The sequence below is a fragment of the Camelus dromedarius genome, chromosome 20 (genome assembly GCF_036321535.1).
Source record: "Camelus dromedarius isolate mCamDro1 chromosome 20, mCamDro1.pat, whole genome shotgun sequence".
NCBI classification, from domain to species: domain Eukaryota; kingdom Metazoa; phylum Chordata; class Mammalia; order Artiodactyla; family Camelidae; genus Camelus; species Camelus dromedarius.
In genome coordinates this window covers 29,938,192-29,963,244 of record NC_087455.1, presented here as the reverse complement: position 1 = coordinate 29,963,244, position 25,053 = coordinate 29,938,192, and the positions used below count along the sequence as shown (strand labels likewise).

Here is a 25,053-nt window from a genome sequence, read left to right as displayed (position 1 = left end):
AAGATTTTAGAGATAAAATATTTTTCTTCCTCTACAGCACCATGGTACAACAATTAACCTCTCAGGCTGTAAAAACACTTAAGACATATGAGATCAAGTAATGATTTTTCCCTTGAGCCAGTCAGTTTACCCAGGGCAGAATATATTAACAATAGTTTCCAACACATGCCTTGATCCAAAGATGGTCTACATAAGTAACATCAATGCTTTGACTTTGGAATGTATTAAAACTGAGGAACCACATAAACTGACAGGTCATCTAGTTCTGACTGCCCTTCTTGAGGTAGGCTCAACCTGTCCCCACTAATAGGAAAGAAACATTCAATCCCACCTGTGGTCAAATATTTCTAATGAAAGGTTTATAAACTGAAAACCCATCTCTATTCTAGTAAAATACCTCTCTCCTTGCCCTTTAGTATGCCTATAGCTTGACATTAAGAGGAAGAGTAAAACATCAAATCTGTAGGAATAATCAAGCCTAGAAACTACCTAAAACATCAAAACTGCTGCCTGAGCTGCTGGCAAGGCCCTGATAGCTGGGCATTCAAGCATTTCTTGGAGCAACAGATTGGTGTAACAGAAATAGTACACACTAAAATCAAGCAGAACTTAAATCCCACTGTCATTATTAATTTCGAGATCTCAGGCAAGTTAATCTCCCAGAGCCTTAATTTTCTCACCTATAAAAGGATTAAATAAAATTTAATTTTATAAAATGATTTATTTTTTAATAGAAAAATATATTTCAATCACAGCTTCTGACATAGTAGGCACTCTATTCAGTTAGATGTAAACATAAGATACAGGGATCCTGACATTCAAAAACCTGCTTTAGTGTACTTGTACTCTCAATTTTAGTTCTTTACTTTGGGTTCAGTAATTAAAATTTTGAGTATTTAGTAAGACTGGTGAAATAATGAGCAAAAACCCTTTTATTTGAAAACAGGATTAAGTCATACCAAAATACAAAAGGTAAAGGGAAAATGTTATAAATATATATATATATATTCCCCCCCCCCCCCAGCAGATTTGTAAAGGGAACAAACTGGAAAACACTGCCTACTGCCTAAGGTCAAATCCCAGTTCACTGCTTACTAGCTGTGCTCACTTTGCCAAAGTTCTGAAACCTCTCAGGGCCTCAGGTTTCTCACCTGTAAAAGAGAGTTATTAGCAACTAGAAAGAATGCACGAGGTTATTGTGAGGATTAAACGAGTCAATCTATTGAAAGCACCTAGAACAGTAGAAGTATTATCCTCTTAGAGGGTGAAACAGTATAATACGAATCATAGTCCCTAACCGACTATTTCTTTCATTCCAGCACTGGTTAAACTAATCAAGTATACTACCTTAGAAAGTATTTGCACTGTAGTAACTGTAAAATGACATCTTAACCAATCAACCCACCATCTTCCCCAAAACTCATCTTAGTTCTGGACTCTCCTTCATGTGAATAAATTTCCTTTTGTTTAAAAAATGCTAACTTATTCCTCCAAACTGTAGTACTTTTATTTCTCTCTAAACATGTATACGTTCTAGGAAAACAAAAAATAATAACAAATGTTCCATCTGTATAGCTTAAAATTTTTTGGTCTTAAGACCACTTTATACTCATACAAATTTTTTTTGAAAGCTGTCAAGATGACAGTAGTGGACACAAGTTTTCCAAAATTATCTTTTTGCTTCAAAGCTTAAACTTTACCATGGTCACAACAATACCATTTGTTTTTCTTAAAATGACAGGCTCACCTCAATCATTCTCAGTAGATGTTTGCCAAATAACCAAGTATGAATAATCACAGCTTGCCTGTTGGCTATGCTTTGAAGAGTGTTCCATGAAAGGGAAAAAAAAAAATTATTGTATTTCCCACTGTTTCTCACAGAATTTAGAAAGATGTCTACATAAGAGCTATTAATAAAATAATTTTACAGCTTCTTCAAAGACATTAAAGTAAAGCCACTCTTTTTTTTTTTTAAAGAACATTGTCCATGGTGGTGAAGACTATAACAATTACTAGTACAGTATGGTGCTACTGACTTTATTAGTGTTAAGGAATCAGCAGTCTTACCTACCACTGCTTTTCCATCAATGCGAATGTCCAAAGTGGAAAAAGCCAATCACAACTTGAGTATCAAGAAAATAGATGCAACCTCATGGGACCCCCCCAACAGGGCCCCCAGGGGGTCCACAGATCACTTTTAAGAACTGTTGGTTGATTTAAAGGAATCTGAGCTAATAAATGCCGTCCATCTTTCAATATCCAGTTCTAATGCCATGTTCTCCCTAAAGCTAATTCTCAAAAATACTGTTTAGCCTCCATTTTCTATACCTCTAGCGTCTGGTGAAGAGCTTTTAACTGAAAGAGAAACGAAAGGAAATATCTTAATTTCCATCAATATCAACAATAAATTATGTTATGCCCACATAATACTAGAGACATTAAAAAGAGCGAGCCTGTGTGCCAAAATGGAATGAAACATAAGATATACATCAAAGTGTTGTGTGTGTGGGTTACAAAATAGTCTGTATATGATCCTATAGCCTTATGTGTATGAGCTTCAAGGACAGAACTGTTTGCATGGGTACAGCAAGTTCCCAGGAGGTTAAAAAAAAGACTGTTAGAGATTACCTCTGAGGAAGTGGGATGATGTCAGAGAAGTTTTATTTTTTAACTTTATATCCTATGCTCTATAACGGCTATTATCCAGAGCAAGTATAATTAAAAATAAAATTAAATTATGATTTTGCACCTTTGACTTTTCATGTATATATTCTTGCCTTACTTATAGGCTCCTTAAAGACACACATTTTGCACACATTAGGCACACAGATTACAACCCCCCAGGCCCAATTAGTATACATACTAATTTGAACAGTTACATTTAAATATAATAGAGGAAACGTAGAACAATCTTAGAAGGAAGTCTTAGCCTAGCATCCTGAAGACCAAGAATTCATCATCTTATAAAAATAAAAAATTTTCAAAGATAAAAAACAAAAGTTCATCATCTTAACTAATTTTAATTAGTTAAGATAAAGCAGGATAGAAATTATTCAGGTTTATACTGTAGGTTAGACAGTATTTTGCTCAAAAAGAAAAAACAATGTTTTCCTTCTCTAAATATTGAGAAATTGCTCAAAAATGACAGGTGTTTGGGTGCTGTACTAATAAGCAAGTATAATCAGAAACAGCAGCTGAAGGGCAGGCTCAGTACATCCTCATATGCCTTCAGGACCCTTGGATAAGCTCTGAGTTTCTATGTAATGACTCTGGAGGAGACAACTAAAGGAGACAAAGAAAAAGAAAAAGACAAAAAAAAAATTAAAATATCACTAGAGACACGGTAGGATAGGCAAATAAACTTGTTTAGAAGTCAGGAGACCTAGATTTTGGTACTAAAACTCTGTCACCAAGAAGATGGATGGGAGTTTCAAATACAAAATGATAACCCATCCCCTCATTCAATCTTCTTGTGTTTCACTATAGCATTCTCATTTCAAAACCTTCCTCCCAAATTTCATCTCTGGAAAGCTCCTCTAATGCCTTCAACTTCCCACCCTACCACTACTCCTTATATTTTCTTAAAAGGTCACTTTTCCTTTCCTTTCTTTCTTAAATGGGAATCAGATAATAGACTAAGGGTCCTTAGACTAAACTCTAAAAAATTAACAAGTATCCATTATAAAGTGTTTATATATTTATTTCAGTCCTAAAGAATGATCACCTACCACTATGCACTCAAATTAAATCACTGGGCTATGTGCTGTGATTTGGGTTGCCAATTAGAATACATGAATCCAATTAATGAAAATGTATTTCGAAGGAAAATTATAAGTTATAGAGCTGCGATATTGCCCCCTTTCAAAAAGTAATCCATTTATTATAAAATGACATAATCCATTTAGAAAACATGTTGGCAAAATATATTTAGTTCTAACCTTTGATGAAGTAATCATACTTATGGGACATCTACAAAATTTTTTTTGATACTTTTATACCATAGAGCGATTTTAAAACTCCTCACTGTTGTTTAAACTCAAAAATATAATGTCCTATCTAGGTAATAGTTAGGTAACAGGATAATAGCATGTGTCTGCTATTATGATGCACCAAGGAGGGCACAGTATCATTTCCAGGAATATCCCCCCAAAATGCAAAATCTGAATTTACTCATGAGGAATCACCAGACAAATCCAAATTGAAATTTGACATTCTACAAAATAACTGGCCAGTACTCTTGAAGAAAGTGACAAAAGTATGAAAGGCAAAGACTGAAAAACTGATTCAAATTAAAGGAGAGTACGGAGACATGACAATGAAATGCAAACTGTGATCCTGAATTCTGGATTAGAATTAGACAATGACAGTGAGTGGTATAATTTGTGAATAAGTGCTACAGATTATATAACAGTTTATTTTATTCATTATTTTATTAATTTACTGATTCTGATTATTATACTGTAGTTACACATGTTAACATTTGGGGAATGAGGTAAAGGATATATGGGAAATTCTACCCCCCCAACTTGAATTATTTCAAAATAAAGAGTTGAAAATAAGTAACTCGTCAGAAAGGCAGTTTAACTACCATATGTAGAAAGGGTTATTTTCCCTTTTGGTTACTTGATATTACCATTATATAAAAATAAGTTTTAAAGGAAAACTCTTTTTAATAGTGACTATTTCTGGAAGATGGCATTTCCAGTGAGTTTTGCTCTCCACCCATACACCCTTTCTGTGCTCATTTGTGTTTTTTAAATTTCCTTATTGGGCCGGTAAAACTTGTATTAAGGAGAAAAACAGCACAAAAACAAATGATGCATTTGTAAATAAAAATATGAGGGGTGGAGAGGAGGTTCCCACTTTGTCTTAACAGTATTCCACCAATTGGTCAGTGTTAAATTTAATTTCCATTAAGATAAAAATATATATAAAATGTCACTAAGCAAATATTAAGCAGTCCCAGAACATCAAAGCAAAAGAATCAACCTCTACTGAGACATTTATGGACTGCAATTTGAAAACATAGCTGGGTCAATCTCCTTTGCCTTGACCATACCAGATATGAGCACGGGGAAGACCAAGCCTCCATAACCCATTCCTGTTTTAGATTGTACTATCGCCGCCCTCTTCCATGAACACAACTAAGAAAAGAGGTCAGAAAATAGGTATTATCCTTTCGTACCAGACAGGCTCAAAAAAATCCCGACAGCTAAAATAGAAAAAGTGCCATGAACTTGAGGCACAAGGCTCTCAAGTGTGATTCTTGTTATTTTCATTTAAGCACAGAGCCCTAAAATATAGTCTAAAACTAAAGCCATCACTTTTAATTAAACAAAACGGTAAATTTTCCAGTTTGCAAGATGGGATTTAACCTCCACTAAAAAAACGTTTCTAATTCTGGAATGTCCAACCCATTAAGCAACTCAAATAAATGAAATTTCAATACAACCAAAATTGGGCACTCCTTGTAAATTAAATGCAATAGGGACTCTCCTAGATTTTAAAAGAACAAACATGCATACAGATCAAGTAACTGGACAAAGTCTTATTCTGCTTCAGCTTCTTGACCTGTGAAAATGAAAAAGCTAGGTTGGATGCTCCTTTAAGTCTAAAATTCAGTGATTCTATAAAATTCAATTCCTAATTTACTTTATTATTAAAGACTCAAAAGCCCCACAAATGTCATTTTAAATATCATCAGTATGAAACTTAATTTAAATTCCACAGCACAATGTAGAAGTTTAAATTTCTGGTCTTGCACAATTCCCTTGTGCACAGAGGAAATTTCCCCAGGACTTCCACTGTATTCTACAGAGCCACTAAGACTTTTATCATTCCTAGAACCCTCAAAATTCTCAAAAAAAGAAAGAAAGAAAAAAAAAAAAAGCAGCTATTTTTGTCGCAAGAGAGGCCCATCAATTTGGAAATTAGTCTCTTACTCCCTCTCGTGGCTGGAATGGCTTTCTTTCATTTGCAACTTCACCAGTTGCTTCCAACCAATTAGAAAAGTATTCCACCAAAATGCTAATGAATTAGGTGGTGGTTAAGAACTAATTTGGTAGACATTTGCAGACATTTTGACGTTCTGCGCACTCATCTTTCTGTGCAATGCTGGCCTAAGACTAAAATTTTATGTGTTCTACAAATGATACGGTCATATAGAAAAGAGACAGCTGCTAAAATAAAGTTCAAGAATGGAATCATAGAGAATTCTGACCAATCACTTAACTGAATGCATTTATCATTAATAAGAAATAGATGGCACATTTTCACCACTGAACTTTTAAAATACCAAAAAGAATACCAAATAGATTATCCCTGGTATTTAAGGAATATTAAGACCAGCCTAAAATTTCATTTAAATTCCTGTTAAAAATTAAGAGTGGTTGGCTCCATTTTTTTTTTTGCCAAAAAACCAAAAGATAACCACACAAAAACTCAATGCTTATAGAACGCCTCAAGTGCTCTTAAAAAAAAACACAAACTTTTTTTTTTGGAAAAATCAATTGGGTGAAAAGGTTAACAATAAGTGGGACTAAAAACTACTAAATTAAATCAGAACTGCCTGCCTCTGGATCCTTAATGCTAGCAAAATAATCCCCAGGAGAATTAAATTTCATATTCAAAATGTACCTCCTAAAGATTCAAAGTAAAATAGTGAAAGATACCAAAAATAACCCACCGAGCCCTGAGCGGTAACTGCTAAAACTTACTGACACTCTTTGAGGGCTTTCCTTCTCCCTACCTCCAGACCCCCTTTCAGAGTTGGCGTTAATGTTGACCTGGGCTGAAGTTTCTCACCAACCAAGGCCCCATTTCTCAATATTTCTATCACAAAGCATTTTTGTTTGTTTAAAACACTTCATTTTTTCCGACTGTTTTTTAAACGTGCACGTGCACATTGCATATTACGTATAAACCCCTTAGTGGGACCAGATTTTATCAGCCACTTTTAAAAAAGTTGAAGACCAGCTTTTCTGAATTCGACCAACACATAGTATTTTCCCCTCTAGGTTGTTGAGATTTTTTTTAAGAGCACAGGCTCTTTATATCTATTGTATTTTTCTTTATAGCACAGGGTTTATAAAATAGCAGGTAATCAATAAATATTAAAGTTTAAGCTGCTTATTAAAACTTCTCTTAAATTTAATCCAAAATTAATAAATCAAGCCACAATGATGTGACATCACAGAAGCACAAAAGAAAGTAAGCAGTGTATCTGCTATTTAATATCATCATGGGGATATATTAACTCTATATACAAGACATCCTAGAGGTAGATGCTACCATTACCATTCCCATTTGAAGACGTGGAAATAAGAGTCAGAGATTAATAACTTGCCCAAAGTCATAAAATAAATTAAAAATTCAAACCCCCAAAGTGTACATAGCCTGTGCTAGGTTATATCACCCCTTTTAAGTAAGGCAGTACACATTTTACTTTATTTTTAGGAATATTACACAAGATTATTCTTGAGTCTCATCCCTATGATCCAATTAAGTTAACTGTCTGATGGTAATCATCTCTTATCAGATGGAAACTACCAAAGGGAAAACTGGAAGGAAAAGTCATTACTATTAACAAGAGCATGAACCCTTTGATACGTCTTATTTTCAAACATCTTCTAAACACAGCAGTAAAATATTCATCAAATTACTGAATTGAGAACTTGCTTATTCTAATTATTCTACAGCATGCCTATATAAAACATTGTCCTCAACTGTACATTTTTCAGAACCACATTTTAAAGCTAATGTGTTCTGAGCAGAACTTTCATCAAGTGTCTCTGGGTTGAACGTGGTTCAAGTATCCTTTGAAACTGGGCAATAGTGTTTAATACTATTTTAACAAGCAAAAATAATTATAAGCTGACAATTCAACAGTCTTGGATCAACAAGAGAAGTAGTATTCCTCAGAAACGCATTTGTATTTACTCAGATGAGAAACATTAAACTCACCACTGGGTTCCTTGGTAATACTGCTAATTTAAAAAAAACTTCTAGGTCTCAAAACTCGTTTGCAAGATGGAAGTTAACCTCCACTAAAGTGTTTCTAACTTCTCTAATGATGTCCAATTCATTAAACAATTCAAATAAATGAAATTCCAATACCACAAAAAGTGGGCACTCCTTGAAAATTAAATACAAATGGATCTTTCCTAGATTTAAAAGAATAAATAAGGCCAACCCACTGGACAGTCTTATTTTGATCTACTTAACTCTACAGATTAACATTTGACTGACCTTACGTTTTTACTTTGCCATCCTACTATGGCTAATACCACTGTAACCATATTTTTATTTGGGGGAGAAGGGAAGAAAGCTCACAACAAATTCTGTCAAAGAAACTCAGAAAAAGCCTGTATGCTGAAACCTTTTGCAATATGCTGCAATACAACAGGACCATACTGGTAACATAACAAGCCAGCTATATTTATCCATGCTTTCTTGTCTCCAAGATCCATACTATATAGCAAAAGAATAAGTCAACAGAAAAAATTAGTGAAATCTACCAAGACTATTTTACACCACATTAGTACTTATGTCACATTATACCTTACCAGAAAGTGTAAAACTTTATCAATGACAAATGACAAATGACTGCTACTGCAGAGCAATTTTCAGATACAAGTTTTTCTTCATTATAGGGAATTACTCACTAGGGAACAAATACGGAATGACCTGTTGCAAAACGTACTCAGTACAATGGGAACTGATAAGAACATGGTGGCTAAGCATGCCTTTTCTCTCAAGCCAAATTCAAACTTGTGCCACCTAAACATTAAGCATATCATATTTCTTCAGCATACTTCACAGATTAAACACCACATGCGTCAATGGTCCTGTTTTCAAGGGAAATGAAGGAATAGAGCCAATCTTCTAGAGTTAAAAAAAAAAAAGGACATCAATATTAAAATAAGCTATAAATCAGAGTAATAAAGCAGGAAACCCTCAGGCCATAAAGATGGGAATTAGCAATGGTCGGTGTCAGGAACAGTGAGAAGACCAAATCAGAGTCAAAGGCTTTGTGTAGAATATTTTGATAAAGATCAAGCAAATGGACAGAAGGAAAGAACTGTTTTATAAAATAAGAGTAAGAGCTGTATGTAGCATGGAACTGGGAAAAGAACAGTAAAGATACCCAGTCCAAGTGAATGACCACCAGCAGCAGTAAAAAGTTTACAATTTAGCTTTTGCCCATTAACACTAGGTCAAGCTTATCCTTACAACATCACTCTTGCCAATATGCTTCTGAGTGAGAGAGTAAGGGGTAGAACTACTAGTACAATGGGAATAGCAAATCCTGGGTACTACCCATAGAAGTGTCATACACATGAGTATCAACATGAGAGTAAAGGGTTGAGAGAACCAATGATCTAAGCAACACAGCAATAACTACTTGCAATCAGAAAATGAAGTCAAAGTTGAGTTCAAGATGTCATTTTTGATTAAGGCTGGAAAATGGCTAAAAATTAGATGGCTAGAAAGGTCAGGTAGTTTCAAAAGGAAGATGAACTCTTGCTTGCAGCATACTGAAACTGACAATAATTCTAAATCTCCTAAAGAGCAACGTTTATTCTCTATGTTAAAATCGTAATAAAGCAAGAGCTATGGAAACCAGGATGAACTCTCAATATGGGTATCTCAGGAATTCTAGGAAAAAAAATTCTAAAGCCTATTATTACAATTTCAAGAGACTATATATTAAGTCAGCTGATACCAGAACACCCATAATTTTGACTTCAAAAAAATTTATTTCTCATACATACATTCTTCCATGTAAATGTGCCAAAGATCATTTATTTTGGAATAAAAAGCTTGTGGTCAAATTAATCTAAATGGTCCAATAACAATTCAGTATTATAAACACTGAACTATTTCCTATACTGGGCTCCCTTTATGTGGTAGAACCACTCATCAGATACGAAAACAGATATATTCACAGGGGGGAAAAAAACTCCTAAGTTTTTCATAGGTTAAAGCCCCAATTCCAAAAAAACCAAAAGTTAATGTATAAAAGATGATAAACTGTGATGGAGGGCACTGAGAATCTATTCTGATATTAACAAAGGAGAAAATTAGTCCAAAGAACAGAACCAGATTATCAGAGATCAAATCTTCAAAAAAAAAAAAGGGTCAAATCAAAAGCTCTGATTTCCTTTATAAAAGGAAAACTGTTTTTGTATGTCAGTCTACCTTGTTAGAGGCAAAATCTTGTGTCATTTCTTTTGTCTGAAGTTTGCCCGTGGCTGTTAATAATAATCCTTATTTCCAATATAGTAGGCCCTTCATGATCTAACCAGTACCCCTCTCTCCTAGGCTCATTTACTACAAAATTACTGGAAAAGGATTTTTAAATGAAGCAATATTCCTACCTAATAATGTTCTGATAGAATGATCCAGACTCCAACAACTCTTTTACAGAACCATCACTTAATTTGCTAGATTAACCAAATCCCACTTAACTGATAGACTGGCTTTATGCTAGGCCTTTCCAGTCTATGTTCTTTTATTTTCTCTCATTTCCACTTCATATGTCTCAGACTCTCCAACTGTACAATACCTCACTAGATGTAATACTTAATGGTTGTCATGAAAACTCTTTTAAAATGACTACTGAATTTTATTACCAAAAAGACTGTCTAATGTACTCTTTCCTAAGAGGGACTGTTGCTATCTGCGATGTCGTATGAAGTCTTTGTACTCTGAAACATATCAAAAGCAGTGCCTGACAAAACATATGTGATAAAAATGAACATAACACCAGAATTCTTTTAAGAAGCCCTTATTCCAATAAATGAGCTGCCTAGTGATTTTCAACTTAAAACTCTATATAGCAGTTTTTAAAGCTCAAGACATATATTAATACAGTCAGTCTAGGAAGGACCCCAAAGCTGCCTGGTTTTCTAGCTTGCTTCTGCTCAACGGCAGTTCTATGAGCTGGAGATAAAAACCAGTGCCCAGCAACCACACCTTAAAAACCACTCCTTAAAAATGTAGAAAAGCATAATAAAATGGAACTCAGTCAAGTCAACTGAATCACACAACTACTGTTCCCAACTGTTATGTCCTAATAGGAGAGGAAGCCATTCTTTTTACCTTATACCAGTGGTTTCCAAATTTTTAAATGAAACCTTTAAAAATTTGCTGGCCAGTATGGACCTTCTCCTCTAAAAAAAACACCCAATTTTTAAGGCTTCTTGGATCTTTTAAATCTAATTCTTGGAATCCTGAGTTAAGAGTCCTCTATACTATTAGAGGCCAGCTTATACTCTTGTCACTGCTTTAAACAGAAGCCCAAAGCTGAGATAAGTGGCATGCTAAGAGCATTACATGATTTTCATTCCCCACATTCCCATGGAGTGGATATTATTCCCATTTAATTGAGCTCAGTTTTTCTCTGAGAGATGAGTGATTTCTTCAGGCCACTTGGCTATTCAATGGTAAAAAGTTGGTTTGATTCAAAACCTGGAGCTCTACATTCTTCTTTGAGTTTGATTTAGGTTCAATCTAATATGCATTTCCTCATTTCATTTTCCATTTCATCATCTTCAAGACAAAACTACCCAATTTTTGGCTTCTTGTGAAATTAGGCAGAAGAGATGCTAAGCATCATTAGTGCTGAGGTCCACCCCCACTAACAAAGAGATCTGGTCTAAGATCTGGTAGAAAAGACAGACTGCATTAGTTCACATACTGCAATTTTAAATTAACAACCCAAAGAAGAGAAGAACAGCAAATTATCTTGCATAAAGAGTAGTCCATGTTGGGAAGAATACGCCAGTGACCATTTCCCACAGTAATGCTCTCTGACTCTTGTACAAAGTAACATGGTCCCTGCTCTTTTTCTTAGGAAATTATATAAACTAAACACTTGACAGATGCACATAACTAGAATGGCAGTAACCTAATAATGGACTAAAGAGCTCTTCAGAAAAACTTTGAACAGTGGAGGTTAGCTCCCACTAATGGAAGAAAGAATAAGCCAGTATGATACAGGTACTCAATAAACAATGAGGTCTGGTCCATCACTAATACCCCAAGCCAGTAACATTAATTCTGGAAAGATATTACCTGCTTATTTTCCCCCCAAAAAATCAAAGTTTGGGGGGGGAAGAAGTAGAGTCATAAAAATTATAATTGGTTATATTTTTATCATGTAAGTAAGATCCTGGGATATAATTAAGCATACTTTCACTAATCACCAAGTACATCACTTCAAAGAATTTTTTTCCCTAGAAGAAATATCAGTTCTGCTGTATTTTATTCTCCCATTTTACTAAAAAGGGGAGAAGGAATTTCATGCAATATGTTTCCAGAGGCAACATGACCTGTCTGAAAAAAGATAGGGAAAAGAAGCCTGCCTGTAAAGAATCACAGTATCTGTAAATATCAAATTTTCCCAAGTTGAAGCAGAAAAGGCCTTGGAAAATTAGCAGTGCTGCTAACCTAATTCCTATTATTCTCTTTCCCAAAGACTTTCTGCTCATTTACTTAACAAATACTTGAGTATCTACTATATATTAGGAGGTATGAGCCGTGAAAGATCACTAACAGAACTTAACTTTTGAATAGACTAAGGCTGGAAGCAAAAGCTTTAGAATTCTCTGAGCCTTTTGCATGCTAAAGCAATTAAATTTTTATTTATCTATACTTTCAAAGTGGAAATTTCATTTAGACTTGGTGAGAAGCCGGTGCTAGTCTGAAGAACAACATGGGTAGTGACCAATATTAAACCCCCTTAAATAATCATATCAAGAAGAAAAGCTATTTAGAGATTAACCCAGTAATTCTCACCCACTGATCCTATGCAGTATTTTTTTTTTTTTGATAAGGAAAGAAAAGGGGAGTAACATTAAAACCACTACAGTCTTATCCTAGGAAAACCCTCACAATGACAGGAGTTTTTATTCTTTTTGTGTGGAAAACATGCAAATACCTACCTGGAATTGCAAATAAGCTTGTTAGTAGAGGGTAAATGTTACCATACCACATCCCCTTTTATTTATAAAATTGACTTTTCTTAAGGGATATTATAACTTGCAACAAACTCTTTGAAACCAGAATAAAATTTGATTAGGTGTAAAAATTGAGGGAAAAACATGAGAGTGAACAAAATTCAGTAACATGTACACAGGTACTAATCAGTAAACAGAGCAAGATGGAAAAAGCCTAACATATTTTTTAATTACAGAAAGAAAAACATGGTATTTTCAAATTTTAAATATTATTACCCTAGCAAACCAAAAGATAAGCATTTGTCATTTAGCCTCAATAAAAGAATGGAATTCCCTTCTGATCTTAGAAATAAATGATAGCTATCAATATAAAAATTTCAAGTAAGCAATCAAAGACAAACAAACCACACACAAGACAGACAGCAAGTGAGAAGACTGTGAGCCCACGTTAAGATAAAAAACTATTGTTCTTTAAAAAGGCAGCCTAAAGAAAATTTGAGAAACAATACTCATGATTTAGGAACTGAAGCTACTCGCTCTTCCATTAGTTAGGCTAGTGTAAAGGAATCCTAATACTATTACAACTTTAACAAAAACCCCAAACCCACAACAACATCATTATAGTAGTTCTTCTGTGAATAAGGTTCAAATAGTAAGTAGTGCAGCTGGATTTTCAGATAAACTGGGATACTACATCTCTCCACATATGAGAGCCCTATCATACTGAGATCCAACCTTGTATAAACTGAAGTCCTGCAATATAAGGGTAATCATTTAGTAAAACCCACTTTAAATATTATTCCAAAAACTCCTGGTTCATTAAAAGGGAAAAGTATTACTGTATATAGGATATTACATGCTTAATGATTGGATTTTCTATCAACTTACCCTCAGATTTAAACTTTCCTGAAGCAGAAAGTCACCATTTGGAAGAAAACATTAAAATCAATCAAATTGTAATGTTCAATTCTCTTAAGCTATTTAGAGAAGCAGTGCTTCAACACAGTAGGTACTGAATAGTTAAAACTGAACCTGGAAAATCAAGCTTGAGCTTTTCATAACCTTTCATTGTGGTTGTCAGTGCTCAAAGTAGACTTCCAACACTTAAATTCAGGAAGAGGCAAAAGCAACCCCGACGCCAGTTTTCTGTGTAGCTTACTCATTACGTGCACATTATAGTGGCTAACCCAGGGAAGGGTACAGTGTTCAACAAGTCTCTTACTACATCTTACATAAAACAAGGTAAGTAAAATTTCTGCATCCATATATGTTCTTTTAAAAAAATCAGCCCTAGAACTACAACAAATATTCTAATAACTGAAAGGGTAATACTATTACTTTATCTTTCCAGTTAGAACAAACTATACTACCAGTCTCTCTTTGAACTGACTGATAATCATCATTGCACTTATTTTGTACAAACTTAACCACAAGTGTTTTAACATCTCAGTAATGACACCCTAAAAGACTTCGATTTCTAGAACACCCCATCTTTAAACGGAAAAGAAAAATCAAAGAAAGAAAAAGTTATAAGTAACATAACTGATAATTCATTATAGGTGCCCTGTATCACAGTGACGCCAGACTGAATGGTTTGATTCTCACCAGTACATCATTGCAGATCTCTCTTAGCTCGGTCTCAATTTTCTCTCTGTATTCTCGAGCCATCTGCTGTTTTTTCTCAGCACCTTCCGTCTTTTGCTCAATACTTGAGACGACCCTCCAAGATGACCTACGGGCTCCTACAACATTTTTATAAGCAACTGAGAGAAGATTCCTCTCCTCATTGGATAATTCAGCTCCTTGCTCAGTTACAGACTTCATGCAGGCTGCCATGTCATCATATCGCTCAGCCTGCTCGGCCAGTTTGGCCTTCTGCACCAGCTCATTTTTATCCATGACTGAATGTTCTGCAGGAAAAAAAAAGTAGCATTTAAATACTTTTTCCATTAAAACAAACAGACTCAAAATTATAAACTATGTAAATAAACTATGTTAATCTCTCAAACCTAATTACCTATGGGACATTCTTCACATGAGGAATTTAATGCAGCCTCTCAAAAAGATGCTCAGAACAAGAAAAAAAAAAAAAGCACACTCAAGCATGCAGAAGGTACATTTAAAGCTACTAACACTGGTTTAGCAAAACTAAAATTGCATTACCTCATCTTTGCTCAGAAGACCCTAATTTCACATAAGGTCAAAGCACATTTGACCAAGAGGCTACCTTGCAAACAACTTTAATCTTACTTGGTCAAAATCTCAACTCTAGTTTGCAGTATCACTAAGTAATCCAAAATTAAGCAGCTTTCTTCAGTGAAAACACCACCTATGAAGAGCATTACTTTTTATCATACTTCGAGAATCACGATTCATGTCAGTTTAATACATGTCTTTACTTTTTTAATAGCTAGTCCTTTCAAGAGAGTTTAAATTTTAGTTGGTACCCCACCCCCACCACCCCAAGTTCACTGATCTTTGCAACATTTGTCAGCTGAGCATAGCACGCCAATTTTCTCGGAGAAATAACCAAATTGCTTGTTTTACGATATTCTGAATATAAAACCACCACCAAGGATCAGTATCTAACTGACCCTAAAGCTTCATTTATCTGTACCTTGTAATATGCATAGGCTTAAAAGATATATCCATGAGTCCTGGAACTCCAACTCTATCTGTGAGCACTAAAATATACACATTAAGTGCTCCAGGGGAACCAGTGTTTCTGATGTCACTGTTCAGTTTAAATGCATAATTACATTTTGTTTCTAGTAGTCAAAATTAATTGAATACGTTATCACTCAAACTCAAGCTACTCTTATCGTGACTTTCTAATTCTCTCATTTTAAAGCTCCCTGAACTTTTCAATTTACCCCCGCTATACTCTTCCTTAAGATATTCTTTTGAAAGGTCCTAAAATAGCACAGAAAGATACTAAGTCATACAATGATCCCACAGGCTAAATGATTTTAAGGAAAAATGTACAGCCTGAGTGATGAACACAAGAGCTACTGTCTCTATGGGAACTGAATGACTCCCTTTACCTTCCCAGGGAAATCCCACAATACTTAAAAACAAAAACCAAAAACCAAATTGGTACAGGTCCCCAGTATTTAAACTAGTAAGCATCAGCCTGAATGGGAAGTACACTGTTTCAATGCGAAAACTAAAATTTGTGATCGCATTAACATCCCCTTTCAACCCCTTTCTCGAAATTATTGATTTTTCCTCAAGGAACTCGAAAATGCTCTTAGGCTAATGCTGCTTCTAATAAAAAATTGTCTAAAACCAGCACAAAGGTTTCTCTCCCCAACCCTTCGGGTACAAGGGGAAATGGATTAGGTTTCTCATAGAATAACCAGCGCTCCTAGGCCTTGCCGCACCCATTTAACCCTTAACCGACGTCAGACATCGAGGGGGATGAGATGAAAACTGGCCGACCATGACTTTAAAGTGCAAACCCTTCAGTCCGCCCCGTCCGCTCCATCCTCACCGCCCCTCCTTGGCTCCGCCCAAGCGTGTGCCTCCGCTCGAGTCCCCGAGTCTCCCTCTTTGTCATGGCGGATCTGTGTCAAGGAGCCCAACCTACTGCCGAGAGTTAATTCCCCCACCAGGGCCGGAGGGAGGAGCCGAGCGCCCCCGCCCGAGCCAAGGAGGGGGAGCCGCCCGCCTGTGCCTGGAGAACAGACACCAGCGCCACCCGCAGAAGCGGAACCACGATCCGCCGGGCCACGGACACACCCCACTCTCCCACCGGCGTCCGTCCGCCACCGGACACCGAGGGGGCTCCTTTAGTCTACGGGGACCCGACAGCTGCGGCAGGTGGGGGAGGGGGCGAGCCACACCCAGGCTAGCCCGGCCACCACCGGCTGTTACGCTAGGGCTCACCCGCCCCGCAGAGCGGAGTCGGCGTCTACACACCCAGAGAGGAACCCTCCCGCTCTAGCGCCCGCCGTCTTCCTCGTCTCTACCCCCACCTGGGCTCCGAGCCCCCCTCCACCCAGAGAGAGACAACCAGCCCCATCCCCCACCCCGCCGGGAAAATTCAAGTCCTCCCCCACCGGGACCCAGGAAATTCAGCTCTCTGTCGCGGGCGAGCCCCACCCCAGAGCCGGCTCGCCAGAAGCGCGGCCTCGCCCTGGTCTACCTGGCCGGCGCTTCCCGGCCCCTCGGCTCGCATCCCGGAGCCCGCGCCGCCGCCCGGGTGGGGGAGGGCTGGGTGCCGCGGCAGCCGCCGCAGCGCAGGGCGCGGAGGCTGCGCCGAGGAGCGGGCGGGAGAGGCAGGGGGAGGGGAGAGGAGAAGAGGACAGCGGGGAGAGGGCGGCCTCACCTGCGCCACTGCAATGCCCGCCGCCGCCGAGTCATTATCTCAGGCGGAAGCGGGCAGCGGGGCGGCGCGGAAGAGGGGGCTTTCGGGGCCGCGGGTCGGATCGCGGTTGGCCCACCCCCGGGAGCGGGCGGGTCCCCGGGGACCTAGCTTGTGGGCGCCCTTCCCACCCCCGGGGACCCGACCGGGAACGGACGCTCATCTGGGCCGCGGCGTCGATCCGGAAGCAAGTAGCCCGAGGCAGCCGCGAGCCGCCCGCCCGCCCGAATCCAGCGGAAGAGAAGCCGCCGCCCGTCTCCGCCTGAGGAGACTCCGCCTCAGCCCAGCGCCGCTACCGCGGGGCGAAAGAGACTGAGGGGATGTGGAGCGGGAACGGCCCCGCTCTTTCGGAAGGCTGGCCCGGGACAGGAAGGAGCGGGGCGACGAGGCGGCGGCCGGTCCCTTACCTGTGTCCGGAGTGGGTGGCGGCGGACGGACGGGGGCTCAGCAGTCTCTGGGCGGCAGCGGCGAGGCTGAGACTCTGTCCCTGGATCTCGCTGCTCACAGGCTACAGCCGCTCCGCAGACACGGGGTTTCCTCCAATCACCAGCCCCGGCAGCAGGGGCACCACACGCACGATGACGTCAAACGCTGCTATGGCAACCGTTGATTGGTGCCCACAGCTCTGGGGGCCCAGAGCAACCGCCGCTCCCCAGCGCGCGCGCCCTGCCCGCCCGCGCTAGAGGGCGAGCGGAGGAGCGAGCGTCCTCTCCGCTACCAACACTCCTCCCCAGCCCGCTCGGCTTCCAACTTCTCTACTCTTGTCCCGAGTATGCCTGGGCAGGAAGCCCCTCTTTTTGTCCCCCTCCTGGCCACTACTACCCCCACCTACCTCGCCTTCCCCTCAGATCCCTCGCCACCGCCGGCTCACGCCTCTAAACCAGCCGAGAAGAAATTTCTCCCTGCCCCCACCTTAGCTTTTCGTGCGGCCCTTCTGCGCCTGCGCTTGTTACTCCCTCTAGAAGGGGCTCCGGTTCAGCAACATCCGGGACTTCTCACATCCCCCCCCCCACCCCCTCCAAGCCGCCTGGCCCGCCCCGCCCTCCGTGCTTCGCGGTGGTAACTGTCCCCGGGGCCACCCGGGGGCTGGATTACAAGAGCCTCTTAGCGGCGCGGGCATTATGATCTGGACTTGGGGGTGGGGGCATGCGGTCAGAGGCTTGGGGAGGGCCGTTATGGCGCGATTTCACCCCCACCCGTAGTCTGCCGTTCTCCCCTCCAGGGCGAGGCGACGGGGGCGCGCGGCCCCTCCCTTTCTCCCTTCCGCCGCGGTGGCTTTACCTGCTGGCTCGGGAAGGCGTCCGGAGCCTTTTAAGGTTCGGAAGAGAGTGAGGCATCCGGCCCCAGAGTGTGGGCTGAGCGACGGGATGGTTTTCCAATCGCGAGCTGGGGAATCTGCGCGCAGTGACAGCTGCGAGGGGACAATGGGTGGGCGCGAAGTGGGGGTGAGGTGGGCCCGGCGGGAGGAGCTGGCGGGAGGTGAGCCTGGGAGGAGGCGCCGCGGCTCTCTGAAAGCCTACAAACCCCCAGGGGAAGAGACAGCGTCCTTAGATGGAAGTGACCACGGGGGCCTTAACATGAAGTTAGGCAAAGGAAAAGGTTTGACCGTACTGACTCTTTTCTCGTAGGTTAGATTTCTCTGTCTAAATAAAGCTTTCACTTGAAGATTTTCATGCTGCAGTGGCTTAAATGGCTTAAAACATAGTGATCATTACCTGTTTTCTCCTGAAGCAAGATTTGAGGGACACGGTGGTTCCCAGGGCCCCGATTAACCCAGCTGGCGGTGGGAGTGGGCCTGCTAGCTGGGCGAGGAGCGGGGACCGTCAGGAAGAGGGGAAAGAGAAGGGCGGAAATTGCAGGTGCCCCATTAACGCGCCAACATAAAAAACGGTAGGGCCTCCACCCAGTCTACTTAAGGAAGTTCAAAGAGATGCACTCAGTGTAAAATGTCTCTAGTCCCGTCTTCCTTTAAATGTGTTAGAGTTTAGAAAAGATTAGCGCCTGGATTACCTGCAAAACCAGTTGCTAAGGTCATCTAGAGTTTCTAGTTAGAGAACGAACTCAGAACTCTTCCTACTACTCTTGTGTAAACTCCACCTTGGCCGCATTGACTTTTACAGCATCTTTTTATTGAGCACCTACTAGGGCCCTGCTGTTAGCCTCAGCTGACCAGGGAGCCTCACAAGAGTTCGGCCTCAAGGTCCCCAGAGGATTGAATTTGTCTGTAGCAGATACACAAAGTGTTTCCTCACTCTTACAGGACCTGGTGCTTCTGAGCACTCATCTTATCCTGTATGTTGGGTACAATGTCTGGGCCACAACTATTCTACAAATTACGTTTTCCCTGAAGTTTCTACTGGTGTTTAGTCTTTTATTTTCTGTTTCAGAGCAGATTCATAGTAGGCTGAATGCATGAACAAATTGATCAGGGTTTTATTTATGGCATATTAAAGTCACCTTTCTTTGACTCCCAAGCAAATTCTTTTAGGGCGTGACTCACTTAAAAATGACTAATATTTCAAAAGCTTTCTTTTAAAACATTTTTTTGTCTTCAGTGCTAGGCACCAGAAATTTGACAGAAAATAATGTTTTAAAAATATTTCTTAAAAGGAAACTGGTGTTTCTTTAGTATCTCAAATATATGTCTAGATAAAATATACACCCTTTATTTTAGAAGTTTAAGGATTTCTCTGCATAAATAAGCTGTGGATTTATTTTAAGAAACAGCTAGGTTTTACATACTCAAATCAACATGTTCATGGAATAAACTGTAATGAGGTTACAGGGAAGCAAGAATAGGGAATGTCATGAAAGCCCCAAGTGGTAAGTGTTTTGATGAATGGGAATAATAGATGTCAAGGATAATTGAAAACAAAGAATAAATAGAATCTATGAAGCTGAACTCTGGGACTAGAGTTACTAGAGACTTTCACTAGTAGCCGGACCTGTTTTATTTTCTTCACTGCTCAACTCTATTGCCTCAGTCAAGTTGCTTAACCTTCTGTCTTGATATCCAAGTCAATAAAATATTGGTAATAAAAACACTCATTAAATGGTTTGAGGATTAAATGAATGTATAAATACATGTAATAAAAGGTATAAGAATAGATAAACAAGATTATACTGCATAGCATGGAGAAATATATACAAGATCTTGTAGCTCACAGTGAAAAAAATGACAATGAATACATGTATGTTCATGTATAATTGAAAAATTGTGCTCTACACTGGAATTTGACACAACATTGTAAAATGGCTATCACTCAGTAAAAATGTTAAAGATATAAGAATCTTCTATCAGTGATTATAATTATATATAAGCAATTATATAAATATAATCTTAAAATATGCAAGATACATAGAATGTATAATATATATGTAATACAATGTGTAAGTGATCTATACCTTATATGTGTTATCTATATGAATTATAGTACTTTATATGTGTTATATATATTAATTATAGTACTATATACAATATTATGTATTTTATATACATAGTGTTTAGCAGCATTCCTTGCTATCTCTTTGTAAATGGATATATCTAATGTCTCTACTGTTCAAAGGGTTGTGAAGATAAAATGAAACTACATATTTAAAACATCTTTGAAAAGTGTGAGGTCTAAAGATGGTCACCTAGAAATGGAAATTTGTTACTCTGTTAGCACAAATGAGACGTAAGTGATGGGAAAATGACAATTGCTCCATTCCTCTGCAAGAGACTGCAATGATCTCTTCAGTTCTGTGTTGTCCGTTAAAATGGGAAAGCGTTCACGTGAATTAGCATAAGTCCATTATCTGAATTAGAAAGACATCTCAAAGGATGGAATCTATTGATGATGTGTCAATTTCATGATCTTTTAAGCTTCATTACAATTCAGTCAGGTTATAAGCTCACTTCCACATTATGCTTTACTTGGAGAAATGCAGCATAGTGCAGTGGACTTTGTTGTCAGAATGGGATACTAATCTTGGTTTGTCATTCAGACCTGTAGGCTGCTAAATTGGACATACTAATATCCAGTTTCATCAGAGTATTGCAAGGATAAGAGAGAGTAAGGAGAGAGCTGCATACAGTGCACTATATCACAATTATCCATTGTTGTAATAACCTGTTTGTGGCAGAGGCAGACAAGTTATTCACCAAACCCATTTTGCTCTATCAGAGCCACAGCTGGACTCCACTCCCAGTCTCCGTTGCATTTAGGTGTGGCCATGTGACCGATCACTAATTAATAGGATATGACCAAAGTGATGTGCTCCACTTGTGCCCTTGGTCCATAAAAACGTCCCTGTTTGAATCTCTATTCGGTCCCTTAATGGACCTCTATTTGCCACCAGGATGTGTAACGGAGCAGGACCCTGGGGGGCCTGCCAGGGTTAGACCTCTCCCCTATATCCTTTGGGACAGCTCCTCTTTGAAGCACCCAGATCATAGTATCTCATGTATATTTCCTGAGTTCTTCAGATGCTTAAAACCACCACCAAAGGGAAGAAATTAACTACTTGATGATCGAGGGTGCATTGCCCCCAGACCTTCTGGTGCCTTGGGGTTGATAATGATCACCCTGTTACCTCCACATCAACCAGTCAGAGGGTTGTGCACAAGCTGATCACATACCCTGCGACACCCACTCCCTTACCTGGCTTTTAAATATTTTTGGCCAAAATCCTTTGGGGAGTTCAGGGTTTTCTTAGGCATGAGCCACCCCGTCCTCCTTGCTTGGCTCTGCAATAAACTTTTCTCTGCTCCAAACTTCGACGTTTCAGTTTGTTTTGCTTTGTGGTGCAGTGGGCACACGAACTTGCCTTTGGTAACAGATGGAGAGGATTCCAAGGTTTTAGAGGAGGGTGGGACCATAAAATGAAAGGAACCTGAGTCCCTGAAAGGCTATCAAAGACAGCCCTGTCATTTTGGACTTTATTGAGGGTTAACTTCTCTTTTTTAAGCCACTGAGATTTAGGTTTTATCTGTTATAACAGCAATCACTCTATTGTCTGTAGCTGTCTTTGGCAAGTTCAAAGCATGATAAAGATTTTCTTTTTTTTAAAGAGAAAACTGGGAAAGGAAAAAGTGGGGTTGGGGGTGGGGAGGAGAAAGAAATGAAATGAGAGAGTAAGAAAAAGGAAACTGATCTTGTGATAAAAGCTATTTTATGTATTCTCAACTAATCTGTTGACCCCTGGAATGACCTTAGGAAAGTAACATTTCCTTATTTAATTCTAAGTCAATCTTACAGTTTCACTACTTTACTTTTTAATTTACTATTTGCTTGGTTCCTCATTCCTGTTTGCCATCCCCATTACTTTGTTTATTACTTTAGCTTTGTTTTTCTTAAAAAATTTGTTTTTCAGTCCATACCTTTCAACCGTATCCCCACATCCCAAACTCGAGCCCTGTGTTCTGTGATACTGTAGTCACAGACTGGGTTTTTTTCATGCTGATTAAAAAAACAAAAATGTAAACTAATAAGAAAGCCAAGTGTGAGCTCTCATTTCATACCTTCATACCCACTGGTTGGAGTTTATGCTGCTTATTGGGACAAAAATGCATAGCTCATGGTCCCTCCCTAAAGGAGCTCATAGTCTAGGGACAGAGACAAACATCAAATGCAATTACAGCAAAGCACAGTGAAGTCAGGGCTCATAAAGGTGAGCACATTGTGTTTCAAGAAATCTGAGCTGCGAGCACTGTCTCTGGAGAAATGAGGAAGGTTCCTGGAAAAACAAAAAACAGAAAACTCTTATTCATCCTATGAATGACTGTTTTGATTATCAGCAGAGTCAGTTTTGCTTTTTTGCCTCCAATGGCATTTCTAATTCCACAGTGAAATTTTTAGTTTCCTTACATTTTTAACTTACTAGTCACTGATAGACACCATATTGCCTCGCATCCCACTAAGTACACAAACAGACATATTCTCAAGTTTTCTTTTCCTATAGTAATCTCCAGTTACGTGTGATTCTTTGGCATCTTCAGATAGCATTCTGTTTCCTTATACTATAGAATATTTGATGGATCTTAGGTTGTGGTGGTGATTGTTTTCCTATCACATGTCAATGAGGGAAGTTCCTTCCAGTCTCAGAGCTGGCCAACTGGTCAATGAAACTTCCTCTGCTTCTCTTTCCCATCTTCTTGAAAACAGATAGGTCTAAAGTTGTGGGAGGGATTGGGAACATGCTCCCTTGCCCAAAGGCTGGAATCCAGCAGACGTTTCCATTTATCACCTCTTGAGCAGCCGCCATGACAGAATCTTCCCCTGACCCATTGTCTAGTTGTCTGCAAGGAGAATTTATGTTGTCAAGAATCAGAGGCTATCTGGGGTTTTCTTTAATCAGCTGTGATAAATGGAAAAACTACAAACTTGAACACTGTGGGCTGTCAGCACGCTTCCCTGCACTGCTTATCTGCAGCTCCTAACACTAGGGGTCTATCCATCACATTCTGTAACCAGCCACCCAGGCTTCCTGGCCCTCTGTGCTTCCATTGTGCCTTCTCCTGGAATTTGGAGATTCTGATTGAATAATAGTGTGAAGGCTTAACTTCTTCCTACCAATTTTGCTCTTCTCTTTTGGAGGATAAACTATTCACGATAAACGTCTTGGTTTGGCTTCCTCTGCACCTCAATCAGGGGAAATTCCTCTTGCAAATGGTTGACTTATTTTTCAAAAACCTTTTCATGATATCTTAATGGAAAAGTGAGGGAAATTGTAGCAAGAATCATAGCCTAGCACCATTTTAGCATCTTAACATTTAAGTCTCCGTTCACAGTCATTTATACACACACATACACACACACACAAACATACACATATAATATATATATAGTAAAATTTATTTTTAGAGCAGTTTTCAGTTCACAACAAAGCTGAGAGGAAAGTACAGAGATTTCCATATAGTCCAGCCCCCACTTACGCATAACTTGGCCTATTTTCAACATCTCCCACCAGAGTGAAATATTTGTTAAAATGGATGAAACTGATTTGTTTAAAATCAGTGGTGTATTTTGTTAAAATACACACACAAATCGTTATCACCCAAAGTTCAAAGTTTACTTTACGGTTCACTCTGGGTATTATACATTCCATGGGTTTGAACAAATGTATGATTATATATATCCATAATTATAGTATCGTAGAGAGTAGTTTTACTGCTCTAAAAATTCTCTGCGCTACCTGTTCAATCTCTCCCCTTCACCCATGGCAACCACTGATCTTTTTATTGTCTCCATAGTTTTTCCTTTTCCAGAATGTTATATAGTTGGAATCATACCGTGTGTAGCCTTTTCACATTGGTCTCTTTCATTTAGTGATATGCACTTAAGATTCCTCCACGCCCTTTCATGACTTTCCTCGGATTTTTTTTTTAGGATCGAATAATATTCTGTTGTCTGGATGTACCACAAAACTGTGTTATATCCATTCACCTATCAAAGGACACTTTGGTTGCTTCCAGGTTTGGGCAATTATGAGTAAAGCTGCTATAAACATCCACGTGCAGGTTTTTATGTGGACATAAGTTTTGAACTCCTTTGAGTAAACCCCAAGGAGTACCATTGCCAGATTGTATGGTAAGAATATGTTTAGTTTTATAAGAAACCACCAAACTGTCTTCCATATTGACTGTACCATTGTGCATTCCCATCAGCAGTGAATGATAGTTCCTGTTGCTCTCCATCCTTGTCATCATTTGATGTTGTCAGTGTTCTAGATTTTGACCATTCT

General features: G+C 39.2%; 1 protein-coding gene across 3 annotated transcripts in view; it reads right to left on the bottom strand.

The window, feature by feature from the left end:
• YWHAZ (tyrosine 3-monooxygenase/tryptophan 5-monooxygenase activation protein zeta) overlaps window positions 1-18,229 on the bottom strand; it is a 30,164-nt gene extending 11,935 nt beyond the window's left edge. Inside the window, exons 1-3 of one of the 3 annotated variants that reach the window (XM_064476922.1) lie at window positions 18,161-18,229; window positions 17,736-17,919; window positions 14,568-14,872 (exon numbers count right to left, since the gene is read on the bottom strand). In XM_064476922.1, coding sequence (XP_064332992.1) covers window positions 14,568-14,861 — 294 coding nt within the window. In that variant the 5' untranslated portion in view covers window positions 14,862-14,872; window positions 17,736-17,919; window positions 18,161-18,229. Of the gene's footprint in view, window positions 1-14,567; window positions 14,873-17,292; window positions 17,316-17,735; window positions 17,934-18,160 lie in introns of those variants that run through there. The other 2 variants (XM_031439401.2, XM_064476923.1) reach the window with 2 other exon arrangements.
• Between the last annotated feature and the right edge of the window lie 6,824 nt (window positions 18,230-25,053).